Source organism: Electrona antarctica (assembly GCF_951216825.1).
Source record: "Electrona antarctica genome assembly, chromosome: 11".
NCBI classification, from domain to species: Eukaryota; Metazoa; Chordata; class Actinopteri; order Myctophiformes; family Myctophidae; genus Electrona; species Electrona antarctica.
The window spans coordinates 53,984,914-54,003,271 of record NC_136792.1 but is presented as its reverse complement, the minus strand read 5'-3'; the positions used below and the strand labels follow the sequence as shown (position 1 = coordinate 54,003,271).

Here is an 18,358-nt window from a genome sequence, read left to right as displayed (position 1 = left end):
ACAGAAGCCAGTCTGAGTCTGGTCTGTAGGTCATGGGTGACATGGGTGCAATTCTTGGCTGTTCAGGGTCATAATTGCAGTTAAAAGATAAAGAGAAAAACACAAAGTGCGTAGTACATGACTAATCTACAAGATACAATATGTATGCATATACAAATAAATAGTAGTAGCCTACGTGTATGTACAACCCATTTTGGGCGGGAACCCCTTTTGGTGTTAGCATTATGTTATGCTTTAGCTATTGAAAAATAGCAGATCTACAAGCTCCGCGCTACGAGCTTGAAGGTCTGCTATTTTTGAGTGGTGTAAACCACTCCTACAACTGGCTTTGTTAGTCTGTCTGTGCTCAAAAAATGAGCACGGTTGCTATGGTCACCCAGTTCACACGGGTGTGATTTCATTACGTCAGACATTACATCAGACCACAGCTGATCAGTCTATATAAGACCTTACACCACTCAGTTCACACGGGTGTGATTTTTTTTTAAATCGAAGAACGACTGACATGGAAACATAGCTTTTTCAGAAAACTGTCAGGATGTAGAGGACATTTTTTAGAATCTGATCTCAGGTCAAAATGGGATAATGGAGTCTCAAGAGACAAATTCAGTTCAGTCTGTGCAGTGTCACCAGAGTTCAGCGTTCCAGAGTCTGGAGGTGCTGCTCTTGATGCTCGTGTAACGTTTGCCCGGCCGTGGGCGCGGCAGTGGTTTGATGGATGTCCCTGTTGATGTTTTCAGCCTTACGTCTCTCGTGTATTTCCTGGTAGCGGGCAAGGACAGTCTAAGAAGGATGAGACGTGAAGACCGTACGGGCGACGCCATGTTGCTTATGGTGCTCCATGGAAGGAAAGAAACATGCGCAATGGGCTATATGCAGCCAACACTTCCGCGTTCAGCTTCCTTGGTCTCAACTGCGCATGTTTCTTTCCTTCCAAAGCAACATGGCGTCGCCCGTACGGTCTTTGCGTCTCGTCCTTCTTAGACTGTCCTTGGTAGCGGGGGAAGCTCCAGGAAATATACTCTAGGAAATTCCCTACTTTGTCCCATCACAATGCTGTGCAAAACTTGTGAAAACAGCATAACTAGAGCTTCCGACTAAAATCAGTTGAATTACCTTGGCTTCTCCATCAGGCATGAACAGGTAGGCTCCACTCTTGTCTCGGTTGGATGTCGTCCCGTACCAGAAGAAGTGCACTTTGACCTCATGTTCCGACCCATCCGGTAACAGCTGGTACTTCTGCACAAACCAAACACGCGCACGCACGCACACACACGCACGCATGCACACACGTTACTGCTGCAATATGCCACCACATATTTCGTATAAATATTTCATATTTGTATCGTTGCATTTTTGTTGCATTTTGCCGCAACCGCCGTTCAATCTTCGATGGGCTGTAACTACTGAACACATGGAGGATGCTATGCCATAGTATGGCGAAATCCTGCATGATTCTCTATATAGTTGCATCGGCACCTGTTCTTGTATAAAGCCATGCTTGGCGATTGTCCTAAACCTAAACACATCTCATCTTTCCTGAAATGGGACTCTGAACCCTACACCACACCCGGTCAAGTCATTTCCCCAAATTCAAGGTACCAAAAAGTTAACTCTGAACTAGGTAGATCTGCCTTTAGCTTCTGTGGCCCTGATACATGGAACGACCTACAAAATACATTAAAATGGACCACATTGGTACCCTTGTATCGTTTTAAAACCTTGGTGAGCATACAGACCCCCACAATGTGTAACTGTTTTTAGATCATTTTGAAATTTGTTTTAGCTTTTTATTTGTAAACCTATGTAATTTCACATGTATACCTTTTGTTTTTATTTTCCCGATCTTCTGATGTGTGTTTTTGAGTGGTGTAAACCACTCCTACAACTGGCTTTGTTAGTCTGTGCAGAAAAAATGAGCATGGTTGCTATGTTCACCCTGTTCACCTGGGTGTGATTTAATTACGTCAGACATGATTTCATTACGTCAGACAGGCTATATAAGACCTTACACCACTCAGTTCACACAGGTGGGATTTTTTCTATGTGATTGTATTACTCGACGACACTGAAAATGAGTTTGATTACTCAGTGTAATTTCGAGAATAAATAAAACGAATGAATGGTTATATTTATGTTAATGTGTACCTCCATTAGACCAGTGCTAGCAGAACTCCATATATGGACGTGGGCGTTCTTGATGCTCAGAGGGGCGGCGGCTTCCAGACCCGCGGGGCGGGACACCGTGAAGTGCTTGGCTGTGACTGACAGCTGCTCTGACCTGTCCTGTTGCAGGAATGTGTAGTTGGCCTTGTGGGCGCCGTCTACGAGAGACTCACTCAGATAGTAGACAGACAGCCCAAACGCTGGAACCTGAGCTACGAATGACAGCTGGGAGGGGGAGGGAGAGAGAGAGAGAGGGAGGGGGAGAGAGAGAGAGAGAGAGAGAGAGAGAGAGAGAGAGAGAGAGAGGGAGAGGGAGAGGGGGAGGGAGGGAGAGAGAGAGAGAGAGAGGGAGAGGGAGGGAGAGAGAGAGAGGTGTAGGGGGAATGAAAAACAGAGGAGGAATGAGAGGGAGGAACATTATTAATACTTTGTCTAGATAATGGAAACAACAACTAAATGAGTTTACTTAGCTTACTAGTTACATAATGGGACTGTAACACAACTAGTGTCCCGGTATGCTGGATGTCGGTAGTTCTGCCCATCTAGAAAAGACTATCGATGGGTTGACATATTTTGCATTTCTTTTCGCCAGCCTGCCTGCCTAGCCATAGCTAGACTGTGATTAACTCGATTCTTCGGTCTGGCCGATTCTAAAAATGCGGTTCCCATTGTGCATTAAATGCAAAAAAGCGGTTGGTACGTATATCCACTGTTTCTGGGAATGTCCCAAGATAGCCAGGTTCTGGTCTTGTGTGACAAAAGAATTGAGTTCAATTATGAAGTCTACGATCTGTAAAGATCCTGGGCATTTTTTATTAGGGCTGCCATCCAAATTTGGGGTGCTAGATCCTAGAAGGGCTAAGCTACTTAATAAGCTTCTCTGTGTAGCTAGAAAATGCATTTTGTTTAATTGGATTCACGAAAAACCTCCATCAGTGACTCAGTGGTATAGAGAAATCTACAGAGTACTTCCAATGGAAAGGCTCAGTGCCAAATTAAAAGAGAGAGAAAATAACTTTATGAATATATGGCAACCGCTGATAGATTACTTGCCCAGGGATCTATCTACTGTGATTTATAAAGGAAGTGATTCATTGGATTGGAGAGCCCCAGCTGTACTCTTGCAATTTGCCTTCTGATGTGCCCATGTGTGTTGCGTATGTATGTATATATATATATATATATATATATATATATATGTGTATATATGTGTATATATTTGTATTTATATATTTTCCCCTAATGAATAACTGACTGTATTGTGTATGTGCTGCTCGCTATTTTCCTTTGTTTGTTTGTTTTGTTTTGTTTCTGTGCTTTTTGTTTTTCTTGTCTGTTTTATTTTAATGTGCTTATAATTTATACCTTTCATTCATCTTTATGTGAAAACATAAAAATTCAATAAAAAGTTATTTAAAAAAAAATAAAAAATGTTCAAATATAAATAAATAAAAAACACCCGGGTTCCCGAGGCTAAAATCCTGGTGACGTGGCGTTAGTATAACCCTAATCTGAGTTCCCAGAAGTTTTATTTTTCGCCACTAGGGGGGGCGACCCTAACCCTAACATGGAAGCGCGTACCTGACCGGGACCACGATTGAGGCCGGACGTCGACATTTAAAAAATGTCTTCTAAATCATGACAATTTTCTGAAAAACCTCATGTTTCTATATCAGTGGTTAATATTGGATGGAGCCCGGCAGCCCGCACACCACAGGTACACGAAAGATGTTCCTTATTGAGAATTCTGACAGAATTCTGTCAGAATTCTGTCAGAATTCTCAATAAAGAATGTCTTTCTTGTACCTGTGGTGTGCGGGCTCCATCCAATATCTGCTGAAGTTTCTTTAGCCCAGCACCCAGCCTGTCGATGTGCGTATTCTACGTCCGCTCTATATCAGTGGTTCTCAATATTTCATGTCAAGGACCCCAACAATTATATGTAATATGCCACCGACCCCCCATCTGAAAATATGTTGTTCCAGGGACCCCCCAGAAGCAAAGATTTGAGTTAAAAACTGAAACTCTGAAAGAATATAATATTCAAAGATTTGAGGCACATTTTAACGATTAAAAAAAAAATAGCAGATCTACAAGCTCGTAGCGCGGCACTCGGTGCCGCGCTATGAGCTTGTAGATCTGCTATTTTTCAATAGCTAAAGTATAACATAATGCTTAACCCATTCTGGGCGGGAACCCCTTTTGGTGTTTTAACTAAGCATTATGTAATACTTTAGCTATTGAAAAATAGCAGATCTACAAGCTCATAGCGCGCCTTCGAGTGGCGCGCTCCAAGCTTGTAGGTCTGCTGAAAAATCGTGAAAATGCGGCACAAATCTTTGAATATATATTCTTTCAGTAGACTTTTTTTTTTACGTCAGGTCAACCCATTTTGGGCGGGAACCCCTTTTGGTGTTTTAAACATTATGTTATAATTTAGCTATTGAAAAATAGCAGATCTACAAGCTCATAGCGCGCCACCGAGTGGCGCGCTACGAGCTTGTAGGTCTGCTATTTTTGAAAAATTGTGAAAATATTTATTTCAGAAAACTGGAGGATTTAGAAGAAAATTCTTTCGAGGTCAGGCCTAAATGGTAACAAGACAACTCACCCCTTTTCCGTTTTCCTCCCGGAATTTTCCCCAGTGAGGGGTGGGAGAGGCTGGACAGCAGACGGCTGGACTTTGAATTTCTCTAACTATAAACATTCACGACAGCAGACAGCCTAAGTACAAATATATTTATGAAAAGCTACTACAGTGAAGTCTGTTCACAGAAGTTGTTGTAGGCTATGTGGGTATTAAAGTAGATAAGACGCGTCAAATGGAGTCTGTACGGCTGGAGATAAACGGACACATGACGTCGGTGGGAGAGCAGATTTTGTGTGTTTCTCTAACTATAAACATTCACGACAGCAGACAGCCTAAGTACAAATATATTTATGAAAAGCTACTACAGTGAAGTCTGTTCACAGAAGTTGTTGTAGGCTATGTGGGTATTATCTGACGAGGTACCATTTGAGTGGGAAAAACCTTACATATACTAAATAATACTAAATTGTTTATAGGGTCAATATAAGTAAAATAATATAGCCTTTCCACAGGAGTATCTTTTTATATTTTTTCAAAAAGAATACAAACAGCCAATAGCATATTACAAAGTTATCCCCCTCACTGGGGAAAATTCCGGGAGGAAAAACGGGCAGGCACCGGGGTGAGTTGTCTTGTATTCGCCTAAATGGGTTAAAACACCAAAAGGAGCCCAGAATGGGTTTAACACGGAAGCGTTTTCTCGATCACGTTGAGCCATGTGCTACAGTAGTGTGTCTCATGATAATAATAACGTGTTACCATCGTCCATTCTTACCTGGAAGGCTTCCTCGGACGCCTGCGTCGGCGTTTCCCACACGGCCGACATCTGCGAGGGGATCGACTGGCCCGCCTCTGAGACGACGCGGACGTGCGGCGTGTCCACGTACACGGTGGCGGCCGACGACCGGTCCTGTTCTGTCGGGTTATACACCACCAACGACCTGCCGTGGAATAAATAACAACATCATAAATACATAGTTAACACGGCCATTACAATTCCAGGCTACCCCTGAAAGCTTTGGAAGGCAATCTTAAAGATGGAGTGCCACAATCTTTGTAGTTTTCCAGTTTTTCATGTGTCTATGAGGTGACAGTACTTCATTAGACACCCTGGAGTCGTTTTTATGTGCAATGGTGTATTAACTTTGTATTTAGGGTTTCTTCCTGGAGGCTGAACCCTTGACAGTCAAACGGGCCAATGAAATAAACAGTAATATAGTGACACCACACTATCAGCCCCTCCCCTAACCCCTCCCCCTTTATCATACAACTACAGCTGTGGGTGAGGCTTCAGTTCAGGTGGATCACCACCCATCAACACCCACCAGGCAAACCAGGCATACATAATGAACTGGTGGGTGTGCCCACATAAAAACAACATATTAACAAATACTGTACACTTTTTGGAAAAAAGTATACCTCCTTATATAACAATAAGACCTGATGATCATGTTTTAGGGTGGAAAAAATTCATGGCACTCCATCTTTAAATGACAATAAGTGAGTTTATTGTCGTTTAACAAAATCAGAGAAGACTTTTCTGTTTGGAAGTATGGGCTGTCAAGGCCAGAAAGTCGTGTTTTGCCACTCAGTAGGCGTGGTCACACGCATCTAAATCAAGGAAGCATGCATGACTCAGATTTTACCGGTCGGGGAAGTAACTTTTAAACAAGAGAATACCAGCACTCACGGAACTTTATTGTTTCATCATAGGTATGTTTATTTTATTTTATTTTTGTACCTTGTTCGTCTGGTTACATTTGGTAATGTGGGTATTTCCCAGACTATCATTTGTCAGTGTTCCTTGTTCCTTGTATTTATTCTTTGAGTGGTGCAACCATAGGGTGCAGCCACCCTTTAAATAGGTTTCTGAACTGTCTACAGTCCTCCAATGAGACACGGGGTGAGTAGACAGGTTTCTGAACTGTCCACAGCCCTCCAAAGAAAGACACAGGGTGAGTAGACAGGTTTCTGAACTGTCCACAGTCCACCAATGAGACACAGAGTGAGTAGACAGGTTTCTGATCTGTCCACAGCCCACCAATGAGACACAGAGTGAGTAGATAGGTTTCTGAACTGTCCACATCCCACCAATGAGACACAGAGTGAGTAGACAGGAACAGTGCCATCTTATAATTAATGTATATAGGTTGAAAATGGGTGAAGTGCTCCTTTTAAATATACTTTTGCCGAATGTAAATGATAGTATTTTTGGTTTCATTTGTCAGAAGTCATATTCACACACACTATAATATAAGGACTCCAGGGTTAACCCATTCTGGACGGGAACCCCTTTTGGTGTTTTAAGCATTATGTTATGCTATAGCTATTGAAAAATAGCAGATCTACAAGCTCATAGCGTGGCACTCAAATCAACTCAAATCTTTGCTTCTTGGGGGGGGGGGGGGGGGGTGTCCCTGGAACAACATATTTTCAGATGGGGGTCCACGGCCAAATACAGATAATTCTCGGGGTCCTTGACATGAAAAAGGTTGAGCACCGCGCTGCCATAGAAACATAGGTTTTTCAGAAAACTGTTAGGGTTTAGAAGACATTTTTTAGAATCTCAGGTCTAAACACATTTTTATTAAGTAACAATACTATTAACTTCCTGTTGACCCGGACTGGATCTGTGGATCCGGATCCAGTTCTTCAAATAGAAAAATCAACAGGAAGTTAACATTTTTATAAAAAAATAAAACCACATGAGTTTTGGTGATGCTCTATATTGTCTGAATCAACGTTGTTTGTGTTTGTTTACCTACTAAAAGAGGAACTTTGAGAGCTGTTTCAGCGTACAATGTAAGTCAATGAGGAGCATATTTTGAATTATCAATTTCTAATCACTGGAGCCATTTTTTTTTTTCATTTCTTGTCCACATTTGGAGTTACATCATGGCAAGGTAACTACACAACCCAAACCTCTACAAAAGTGGTCTTTACCCTTTAAATATAGTTAAATAGTGATATTGTCACACAAACACAGACGGTCTACATTTCCCACAAGGAAATGCATGACATAAAAACATAAACACGTTACCTCTGTTTAGCTCCTATTTTCAGCACCGTCTTCCTTGGCAAGGCGTCTTGAGATGGCTGCGCCTCATCCTATATGGAAGTATGTCATATTTATTTTGGTTAAAAACAAATAGTACTTGGTTAAAAAGTTAAAGCTGTATAATTATTCTAGTCAACTTCACAGAGTATTCTGATCTCCCTGTCTCTCCAGCACTTTATAATAAGCAGAACATACTTATTAGCTTCAATTTTATAGAGTTTCAATACTGTTATAGAGTTAAATCCACTTGTTTATCCTGTATGTTTGGGGCGGCTGTGGCTCAGGAGGTAGAGCAAGTCTTCCAATGCCTGTCCACGTGTCGAAGTGTCCTTGGGCAAGACACTGAGCGCCACATTGCCTCCAATGAGTCGGTCGGTGCTAGCTCGCCACCATTGGTGTCTGAATGTGGGAAGTGAGGACGCTGGCGTCGACTGTTCGCCGCTTAACCTCCCGACGTATGAATAAATGAACCATTGTAAAGCGCTTTGAGTACTTATGTATGAGTTATCTCTAAAATAACCATAGAGGGTGTAAGTGGTTAACCCATTTTGGGCGGGAACCCCTTTTGGTGTTTTTAAACATTATGTTATAATTTTGCTATTGGAAAATAGCAGATCTACAAGCTCGTAGCGCGCCACCGAGTGGCGCGCTACGAGCTTGTAGGTCTGCTATTTTTGAAAAATCGTAAAAATGTGGCGCAAATCTTTGAATATATATTCTTTCAAAGTGAATGTTTTTAACTCAGGTCTAAATGGGTTTTAAGATAATGTTAAAATACCATGTGTAGGAAGGCCTTGGAGCTGTCATGGCTGTACTGTCTCTTGTCTTTGAGGATCAGCCAGTGGGCCGAGTTAACCATCACCTGCTTCAGGTTGAGGATGGAATGAAACAGCCTACAACACACAGACACACACACACAGACACAGACACAGACACAGACACACACACACACACACACACACACACACACACACACACACACACACACACACACACACACACACACACACACACACACACACACACACACACACATTTTAATCATTTATTTATGTCCACATAAGAGATACAATACAAGGACACAAATATTTACAAGGTGCTGTACAGAGTGCAATCAGCAAATCCCCACACACCCTTCAGGGGTAACAGCATCTTCGCCATATTTGGCGGCTACCGATAGTGGAAGAGATTGCACAGAATTTTGCGAGCCGTTTGGCTGCTTTTTTTGGCATCCCAAGTTGTTGGAAGCCTCTTACACGCACGCACACACACACACACACACACGTTACAGTATATTTGAGAAACCGGTATGTTTGAAATACGTTCGCTTATTGACACCCGAAAGATGGTTGTTTTCGGCGAGTGGCGCTATCACGCGATGAAGAGGAAATCCGGGGGTTTTAAAACCCCCTGTGTCGCACGCTATGAAATGAAATGAAATCTATATTTACCCAGGGTATCTGGGCTAAGCTCAAGAACTTGTTTCCAGCCAGGCCCTGCTCATAGAACACATTTCATCGTAGTGGTTGATGCCTTGTTCAAGGGCATTTCAGCGGTGGTAATTTTAACGTGTCGGACGGCTGGTTCGAACTGGGAACCTTCCGGTATCTAGACCGCGCCGCTATCCGTTCGGCCACCGCTGCTAGACATCGACATGTCCAACATGACTCTGGGAAGGCCATGACCGAGGGCAATAAGGATGAAGCTAGACATCGACATGTCTAACATGACTCTGGGAAGGCCATGACCGAGGGCAATAAGGATGAAGACATCGACATGTCTAACATGACTCTGGGAAGGCCATGACCGAGGGCAATAAGGATGAAGCTAGACATCGACATGTCCAACATGACTCTGGGAAGGACATGACCGAGGGCAATAAGGATGAAGCTAGACATCGACATGTCCAACATGACTCTGGGAAGGCCATGACCGAGGGCAATAAGGATGAAGCTAGACATCGACATGTCTAACATGACTCTGGGAAGGCCATGACCGAGGGCAATAAGGATGAAGCTAGACATCGACATGTCTAACATGACTCAGGGAAGGCCATGACCGAGGGCAATAAGGATGAAGCTAGACATAGACATGTCTAACATGACTCTGGGAAGGCCATGACCGAGGGCAATAAGGATGAAGCTAGACATCGACATGTCTAACATGACTCTGGGAAGGCCATGACCGAGGGCAATAAGGATGAAGCTAGACATCGACATGTCCAACATGACTCTGGGAAGGACATGACCGAGGGCAATAAGGATGAAGCTAGACATCGACATGTCCAACATGACTCTGGGAAGGCCATGACCGAGGGCAATAAGGATGAAGCTAGACATCGACATGTCTAACATGACTCTGGGAAGGCCATGACCGAGGGCAATAAGGATGAAGCTAGACATCGACATGTCTAACATGACTCAGGGAAGGCCATGACCGAGGGCAATAAGGATGAAGCTAGACATAGACATGTCTAACATGACTCTGGGAAGGCCATGACCGAGGGCAATAAGGATGAAGCTAGACATCGACATGTCTAACATGACTCTGGGAAGGCCATGACCGAGGGCAATAAGGATGAAGCTAGACATCGACATGTCTAACATGACTCAGGGAAGGCCATGACCGAGGGTAATAAGGATGAAGCTAGACATCGACATGTCTAACATGACTCAGGGAAGGCAATGACCGAGGGCAATAAGGATGAAGCTAGACATCGACATGTCTAACATGACTCTGGGAAGGCCATGACCGAGGGCAATAAGGATGAAGCTAGACATCGACATGTCTAACATGACTCTGGGAAGGCCATGACCGAGGGCAATAAGGATGAAGCTAGACATCGACATGTCTAACATGACTCTGGGAAGGACATGACCGAGGGCAATAAGGATGAAGCTAGACATCGACATGTCCAACATGACTCAGGGAAGGCCATGAACGAGGGCAATAAGGATGAAGCTAGACATCGACATGTCTAACATCCTGGGGGGATAAGGACGGTGTATTTGATGTACATAAAGCAGCAGAGGCTCCCCACCTCCTATCTGGACTAACGGCCTTCGGAGATTGACACCAGTGTTGATTCCGTCGACTAAAACTAAATGTTCGTCGACTACCTTTTTCCACTGACAGAAAACTAAACGGAAACTGAATGAAAACTAAGCCATGAGGAGTAAAACTCTAAAATATACTGACAATTTCATCAACAAATAAAAAACTAGACAAAAATGTTAGGAAGGGACTAGTGGACAAGAGATCCAGTATAAGCCATTTTACAATTAGTTGCATGCTGAAAATAGCCGATCTACAAGCTCACGACGCTGCAACGCGTTGTGAGCTTGTAGATCGGCTATTTTCATTACGACGGCATCAAGGCCCACCAAAATACAGTACATTTCGTTCGACTGAATCAACTGTAGATTTAGTCGACTACAATCGTATGATATTTAGTAGACTAAAACTAGACTAATATTAAAACAGTCCAGGTGACTAAAATGTGACTACAACTAAATGAAAACTATTCAAGAGACTATGACTAAATCTAAAATCAAAATTTGCTGCCAAAAACAACACGAGTAACTTCAGTTTGACTATTATATTAGGTTTACTCAAGATACACACATGCGTGGTGGAGGAGTGGGCTCGGCCAGTTGACACCCTAGAAGGTGTAAGTAAGCCACATAGACATTCTGTCTCCACATTATTGACACTTCAACCTGGGGCAACGTAAATAACCCATTTGCTATCTTGATCTATGGCCAGGTGGCCATCCTGGAATGCCTGCTGGGACCCTGGAGCGGTTGTAGAACGCACACTCAGATCAGCCAACGCAGGGAAGCTGGAAGTACCGTTACTAAATACACTCCGCACGTCCCAAACTCTTCTCACTCTCTTAGCTTCTGGCTCCAAAACTATGGAATGCACTTCCCATTGCAATCAGAACTGCAGCCTCACTCCCAATCTTCCACCGTAGTCTGAAAACCCACCTCTTCAGACTCCATCATGGCCCGTAGCACTTGCCCTAGCCCCGACACTTAGATAGTATTTTATGTAGACTTATAGCATTTTTATGTAGACATAGCACTATAAATTATACATGCATAGTTCCATTATATAGATATTCCACTGTTGCGTTCTTAGCTTACACATGATTCATGATAACTACTTTTATGTATGTGATGTATTGCCAATGCTTTTTTGTTCTTGCTTAATGTAAGGCGCTCTGGATTAAGAGCGTCTGCTAAATGCCTAAATTGTACATTGTAGAAATAGATCAGGCCTATACTGTACAAGGGCACACAGAACGTGTCCAAACATTATTGAATATGGGCTAAATGTCGAAAAATGGGTTCCAAATATTCTTCAAGGAAGAAACGGCGTAAGTCACCTGGTACCGTAGTCGATCACCACCCAGTCCTTGGCGGTGCCGGTGACGGCATCGTGATGCTGGAACAGACCCAGGTTACGCCTAGCCTCCGTTAGCAACCGGTAGCCGTCGGCTGCCGGGTAACCGTCGCCGTGGTTACCGCCGCCCAGGTGCCTGATGTGAGCGAGCGTCAGGCTGTACAGGATCTCTGCTGCCCTGGACGAGAGACCACGTGTTGAAGAGAGAGAGAGAGAGAGATGGTGAGAGAGAGAGAGAGATAGAGAGACAAGTACCTATTATTTATCTAAATGCATAGTGCCCAATTGCCCATACCCATTTAATGAAGACCAATTTAATAATTCTGATACTACTACTACTACTAGGCATGTAACGATATATCATATATCGATATACCAATATTAATCCTGGCGATATATATTATTAATATATTATATTAATTTATTAAAAAAATAGAAGAAAGAAATGAAGAGAGAAAAGAGACAGACTCCATGTAGTCACTTTCAGTACTAGAGCACTGTAGAGGGGAGTCAGAGGGGAGTCAGAACTGCAGCATCACTCCCAATCTTCCGCCGTAGTCTGAAAAACCCACCTTTTCAGACTCCACCATGGCCCATAGCACTTACCCTACCCCCTTAGACAGCACTTTTTAGACTTAGATACAGACTTATAGCATGTTATGTAGACAGCACAATAATTGCATTGTATGTAGTCATAGCACTTCATAGTATATATGTACAGCATAGTATAGTAGATATGTATAGTTTATATGTACAGTGTCATTATATAGATATGTTCTAGCTACGTTCTTAGCTTACGCATGTTTCTTGATAAATGCTTTTTATATATGTGATGTATTCACATGCTTTTTGTTCTTGCTTAATGTAAATCGCTCTGGATTAAGAGCGTCTGCTAAATGCCTAAATTGTAAATTGTAAATTGCTGTGTGTGACTGTGCCCAGGTGATGGTCATTGATGCTCAATAATACATCAAGGAAGGCAATTATGTTTCTGCACTGTCAAATAGGTCTACATATATCCTAAGATGCCATCAAAGAAAGCTTTTTTTTTACATGTTAACTCGAGCTAGGTTCTAAACAAGAAAGCATGTTTACAGTTGTTGCACAGAAATTAAGTCATTTTACAGAAATGAGACAGACTCCATGCAGTCACTTTAGTAGGGGGGGCTGTGTGTGTCTGTCACTGTGCCCAGGTGATGGTCGTTGATGCTCATTAATACATCAAGGAAGGTGCACTGTCAAAAGTAATGCTACTTTTGCAATGCAGTTATATAAAAAATATAAAAAAGCTTGAGGGGGAAGATAACTCATAAAAAAATTATTTTTCTGTCATTTTAAGAAGAAGAAGAAGAAGGTTGTAGGTAGGGACTGTGCCATTTACTTTGATTTCACACTTTTGAAGTCCCTTTTTAAGTCACCCTGGAGAGTGGCAAATTAAGTTTTATAAATTAATTAAATAAAATAAAATATACTTTAGGTCGTTTCGAGGAAGCAATCTGATCGCAATTATTCAAGATAATTTTTGGAAAGAAAAACATTCAGTCAGTGATTTCTTTGTATATTTAAGTTATTTGTCATAAAAGGCAAATGGAAATACAAATTGAAACATTCCAATGTTCAATAAAAAAACAAACAATTAATCGTTAATTTCAATAATTTGTGTGACAATTAAATGTCAACTTAAATAGCAACTTAGCCGTCTAACCCCAGCCTCAGTATAACTAGGTATCGGTCTGCTTTTTGGAAGGACTGGTATGATTGTTTATTGTAAAAACTGATGTTTTTTTATGGTATAGGGGTGTTCTGTTTTGTATGTAGTGTTTTATGTTGTCTGTTTTAATGGACCCTGAGTGTAAACCTATAAAGTTGATTGACTGATTGATTGTAAACGTCCCAGCCCCCTCACTGACCTCAGGTGTGCTTCCAGCATTCGGTCCAGTCTCTTGTAAAACGGTCTGGAGGTGAAGTATCCGCTCCAGTAGTGGTCGTCCCGGTCAGCGTAGGTGAAGAAGTCCCCGCTCAGCACCGGCAGCTCTATCCCGCCGCCACCACCGGCGCTGGGACTGCCCGCTGGGCGCGATGATGACCCCGCTGCTGCCTGGTGCGATGACCCCGCTGCCTGGCGCCTCAATGCAGCAAAGTAGTCCGAGATGGTTCCAAACTGGGCCTAAAGCCAACGACACAACAAACACACACAGAATGAAATTAGTAGGGATGCACCCAATATTTGGCGGCCGAAACTCGTTTGGCGGAATAGTGGCAGTTTTAGAAAAGCTATTTTCAGTGGACACCACTTGACGCACGACTAACGTATAAATCATGCTAAACTCTAAATCATATATAGCCTGAATCTTTTCATAATTGTAAACCTATCTCTAAAAAGCAAAAAAAAAGCAACGTAAAACAATTTTTCCATACGAGTCCATTTGATTCCCTTTGACACCTTTGTAGGGTCCATTTGGTGCCTGACTAGGGATGGAGCTTGATAACCGATACCCGGAAAAATCCGATAACAAGCTTATTGAGTACCGGTTATCAATAAGCTTTGGGCTTACCAAGCCTGTTATTGAGCATAACGGCCCATGACGTCATGTTTAAACAATCAAAACAAAAGGCGATCAAGAAATAAATGTAATCATCCATGCTGGCACAAACATGTCGGTCTAAAAGTGTATTCATACCTGCCAACCAGCGCTGTCCGGGTAAACAAAATTACGCGTTAAAAGTGACGGTACACATATCAACCAGTTAACAGTTTCTTTAATATTATTTTATTGGTAAAAAGGTCAATGGCCTTCGGTCTGTTAGTAAAGTACTGTATTTGAAGGCCCTAGTAAAAGATACTGGTTCTGTTCAGAATTTATTGTCTTCTGTCTTTCCACAAAATAATAGAAAATGCTCGATAGTGGGCTCGATAAGAACCTGGCTCGATAAGCCTGATCGATAAGGTGCTCGTTATCAATCAAAATTAACGAGCTCCATCCCTATACCTGATTGATTGATTGATTGATTGAAATATTTATTAACAGTTTGCAGAATTCCAGTACATTTCAAGTACAACTCACTCAATACAAAGACTGTTAACTGTGAGTGGACGACCCAATAAAGCATTACACTTGTTTACAAGAGGGTCCACCTTGTTCAATTCATCAAAAACCTGACTATCAATTATTTCGTTGGGGACCCATGTAACCCCTCAAAGAGCCCTGGGGGGTCCCTCCTGCACCCTACTTTAAGAACCAGTGGCATAGTGGACCAATCGTGGCCAGGCCCCTGCAGTTCAGAGGGCAAAACATGTTTGTACATCTGTTAGCAGGCATGTGGCCTTTGTACCTAGACGGATTGTGTAACCTTGTATTTGTTTTAACTCTGCCACAATAACAACAGTGTACACACACACACACACACACACACACACACACACACACACACACACACACACACACACACACACACACACACACACACACACACACACACACACACACACACACACACACACACACACACACACACACACACACACACACACACACACACAGGCCAGGGAGGAGAGCTTGTAGGCCAGGGAGGAGAGCTTGTACAGCACAGCACAGCACAGCACAGCACAGCACAGCACAGCACAGCACAGCACAGTACCACTCACTTCAGAAAAAATAAAATAAAACAGTATGAGTTTTGGTGATGTGTTAGTTTACGTACTAAAATAGTGTAAGTCAAACATTGTAAGACTTACAATGTAAGTCAATGAGGATAATATTTTGAATTATCAATTTCTAATCACTGGAGCCTATATTTATTTTTATTTGATCCACATTTGGAGTTGCATCAAAGTTGCATCAAGGTAAGCAAGGTAACTACACAACGACAAGTCAAATAGCGTTTTGATAGTCAAATAGTCGAATATTTGAATGCCCTAGTATGAGTTCTCCCTCCCGATTGGTTAAATTTGGATATCCCAAGAGATCAGATAAGAGAGAGAGAGAAGCACAAACACAGACACAGACAGACAGACGGTCGGAGGACGTTCCCATACTTTAACATGCAGTTCAGGATGGGAGTTCATGTAGTCGAACAGCTTCTGGTAGTTGTTGAACTGCTGGTCCCACTCGGTGGACTCGCTGTAGCGGAAGTCGTCTCCCAGCGGGGCCATAACCACGGTGGAGCGGAACAGCTTGGACTTCTTGCGGTACTGATCCAGCAGCAGGTGGACTCTGACGGGAGAGGGAATTAAGTCACATCATTGGGGAACTTTTATGACATAACCATCTGATCACAATTATGACATAACCATCATGTTGTCACAATCGTCATAATCGTTTCCATGTTGAAAGATGTGTAATTGTTAAGCATGTAACGATACACTCAACTCACGATACGATACGTATCACGATACGATTTTTCACGATATTTTCAACACAATTATTTTCCAGACAAATTACCAAAAAAACTTTTTTTATGATTTATCTTCCCCCCCAAGCTTTTCTCACAATTCTTAAACATAATTGCAATGTACAGCTCCCCTCTGCAGGCCTCTACTACTGAAAGTGACTGCATGGAGTCTGTCTCATTTCTCTCCAAAAGCATGTGAATATGATGGAATATGATTACAGCTCACATTTCATATCACACACTAGCCCCCCCTAAAAAATATATATATATATTTTTTTTTTAAATTGATTTTTATTTTTAATAAATCGATATATCGCGATATACGATATATCGTTACATGCCTAGTAATTGTGCATACATAAAAAAGCAGATCTGCAAGCTTACAACGCGTCACATGTCCATCCGTCCGTCTGTTTATTTGTCTGCCCGTCAGCCAGCCTGCCTCCCTGCCTGCCTGACTACCTGCCTGCTTGCCTGTCGTCTTTGGCTAATTCCCATCAAGGGTCACCACAGCCGATCATCTATGTCCATATGTTTCTACGTTCTGTGTCTTCATCGGTGACTGCAAGCTACATGAGAGGCCGCCTACTGTACCCGGTAATTTGCGCACACACACGCGTGGGTCGCGAGCACGCGCAAAGACCGCTTCCGTATCGGTTCTGGAGCGGATCTGCAACCTGCAAAGTCCAGTCGAGTGTAGTAGCAGAAGCAATCGGAATGATGTAAAAGCACTTTATAAGAAAGCGAACACTAATGTTGCTCTAACGTTAGCACTTTTGTTGCCAATGTTTTGTTGTTATTGGACTGTCATGGTCTGTCTCCCTACAGACCATGTTTCCATGTCAGCCACTCCCACATTCCATTCCATCTCTCAGTCCTTGCCACACACCTGCTCACACTCCCTCATTAACCCAACAGTGCCATGCCCCTTTCACACCTGAGGACATTTCTCCAATCATCCTGCTCCCTATAAGACTGGACTCATTCCACACACACACACACACACACTGCCAGTACATACTTTCTGTTCCTGTGATGTTCCTTGTTCTTCTTGTGCCTCTGAGAGATTTTGGACTTTACTGCTTGTGCCTTTTGTAAGGTTTGCTTTTTGGACCTTTTGAACTGTTTTCATTTTGGGCATCCCTGTTTTTGTGTTTGAATCAGTTTAGCTTTGTACTTTCCTGTTTTTCTGCTTGCAAACGTATTTTTGTAAGCTGTACTTTAGTTTGAATTAATAAATACGTTCATTTGAACTCTCCTGCTTGTGGCTTCTTGCATTTGGGTTCTATCTTCTGCCTATCGTGACAGGTCATTGATGGATAATTTTGAAGTATTGTAGATCTGTTATTTTGTGGATGGAAGTTTCCATGTTCCCAATGACCATGTATTTTTCATGCCCTGTATCCCACTAAGTTACATCTCATTTCTGCCCCAGCGTAAAACAGATAGTATTAAATCTCACTCTCCCCCAGTCAGCGAGTAAGAAAGAATTGTTGTTTCCCGAGTGTCTGCCTTTCTGTGGAAAACACCCTGTTATTCGGCCTTGGTGCTTTGCCAGAGCAGACAAGTTGTCTCCTAGTTACGTTAGCTGGTTGGCATTAACTTTGAATTATGAACTACATTTACATGATTAACTACATATCCCATACATTATGCTTCCTGGTTTTTATAGGAAGTGACAGTGAATCATCCTTTGGTTGTTTGACACGTTGCTCTGTGTAGCGTATTCTATCTGATTAAAATTA

General features: G+C 42.5%; 1 protein-coding gene across 1 annotated transcript in view; it reads right to left on the bottom strand.

Annotated features, from left to right (window-relative positions):
• The window catches only part of man2a1 (mannosidase, alpha, class 2A, member 1), a 56,877-nt gene that overhangs the window by 21,390 nt on the left and 17,129 nt on the right, over window positions 1-18,358 (bottom strand). The window contains exons 10-17 of the mRNA XM_079514689.1: window positions 16,258-16,435; window positions 14,132-14,388; window positions 12,205-12,399; window positions 8,593-8,707; window positions 7,797-7,864; window positions 5,532-5,697; window positions 2,149-2,391; window positions 1,117-1,239 (exon numbers count right to left, since the gene is read on the bottom strand). Coding sequence (XP_079370815.1) covers window positions 1,117-1,239; window positions 2,149-2,391; window positions 5,532-5,697; window positions 7,797-7,864; window positions 8,593-8,707; window positions 12,205-12,399; window positions 14,132-14,388; window positions 16,258-16,435 — 1,345 coding nt within the window. The remainder of the gene's footprint in view (window positions 1-1,116; window positions 1,240-2,148; window positions 2,392-5,531; window positions 5,698-7,796; window positions 7,865-8,592; window positions 8,708-12,204; window positions 12,400-14,131; window positions 14,389-16,257; window positions 16,436-18,358) is intronic.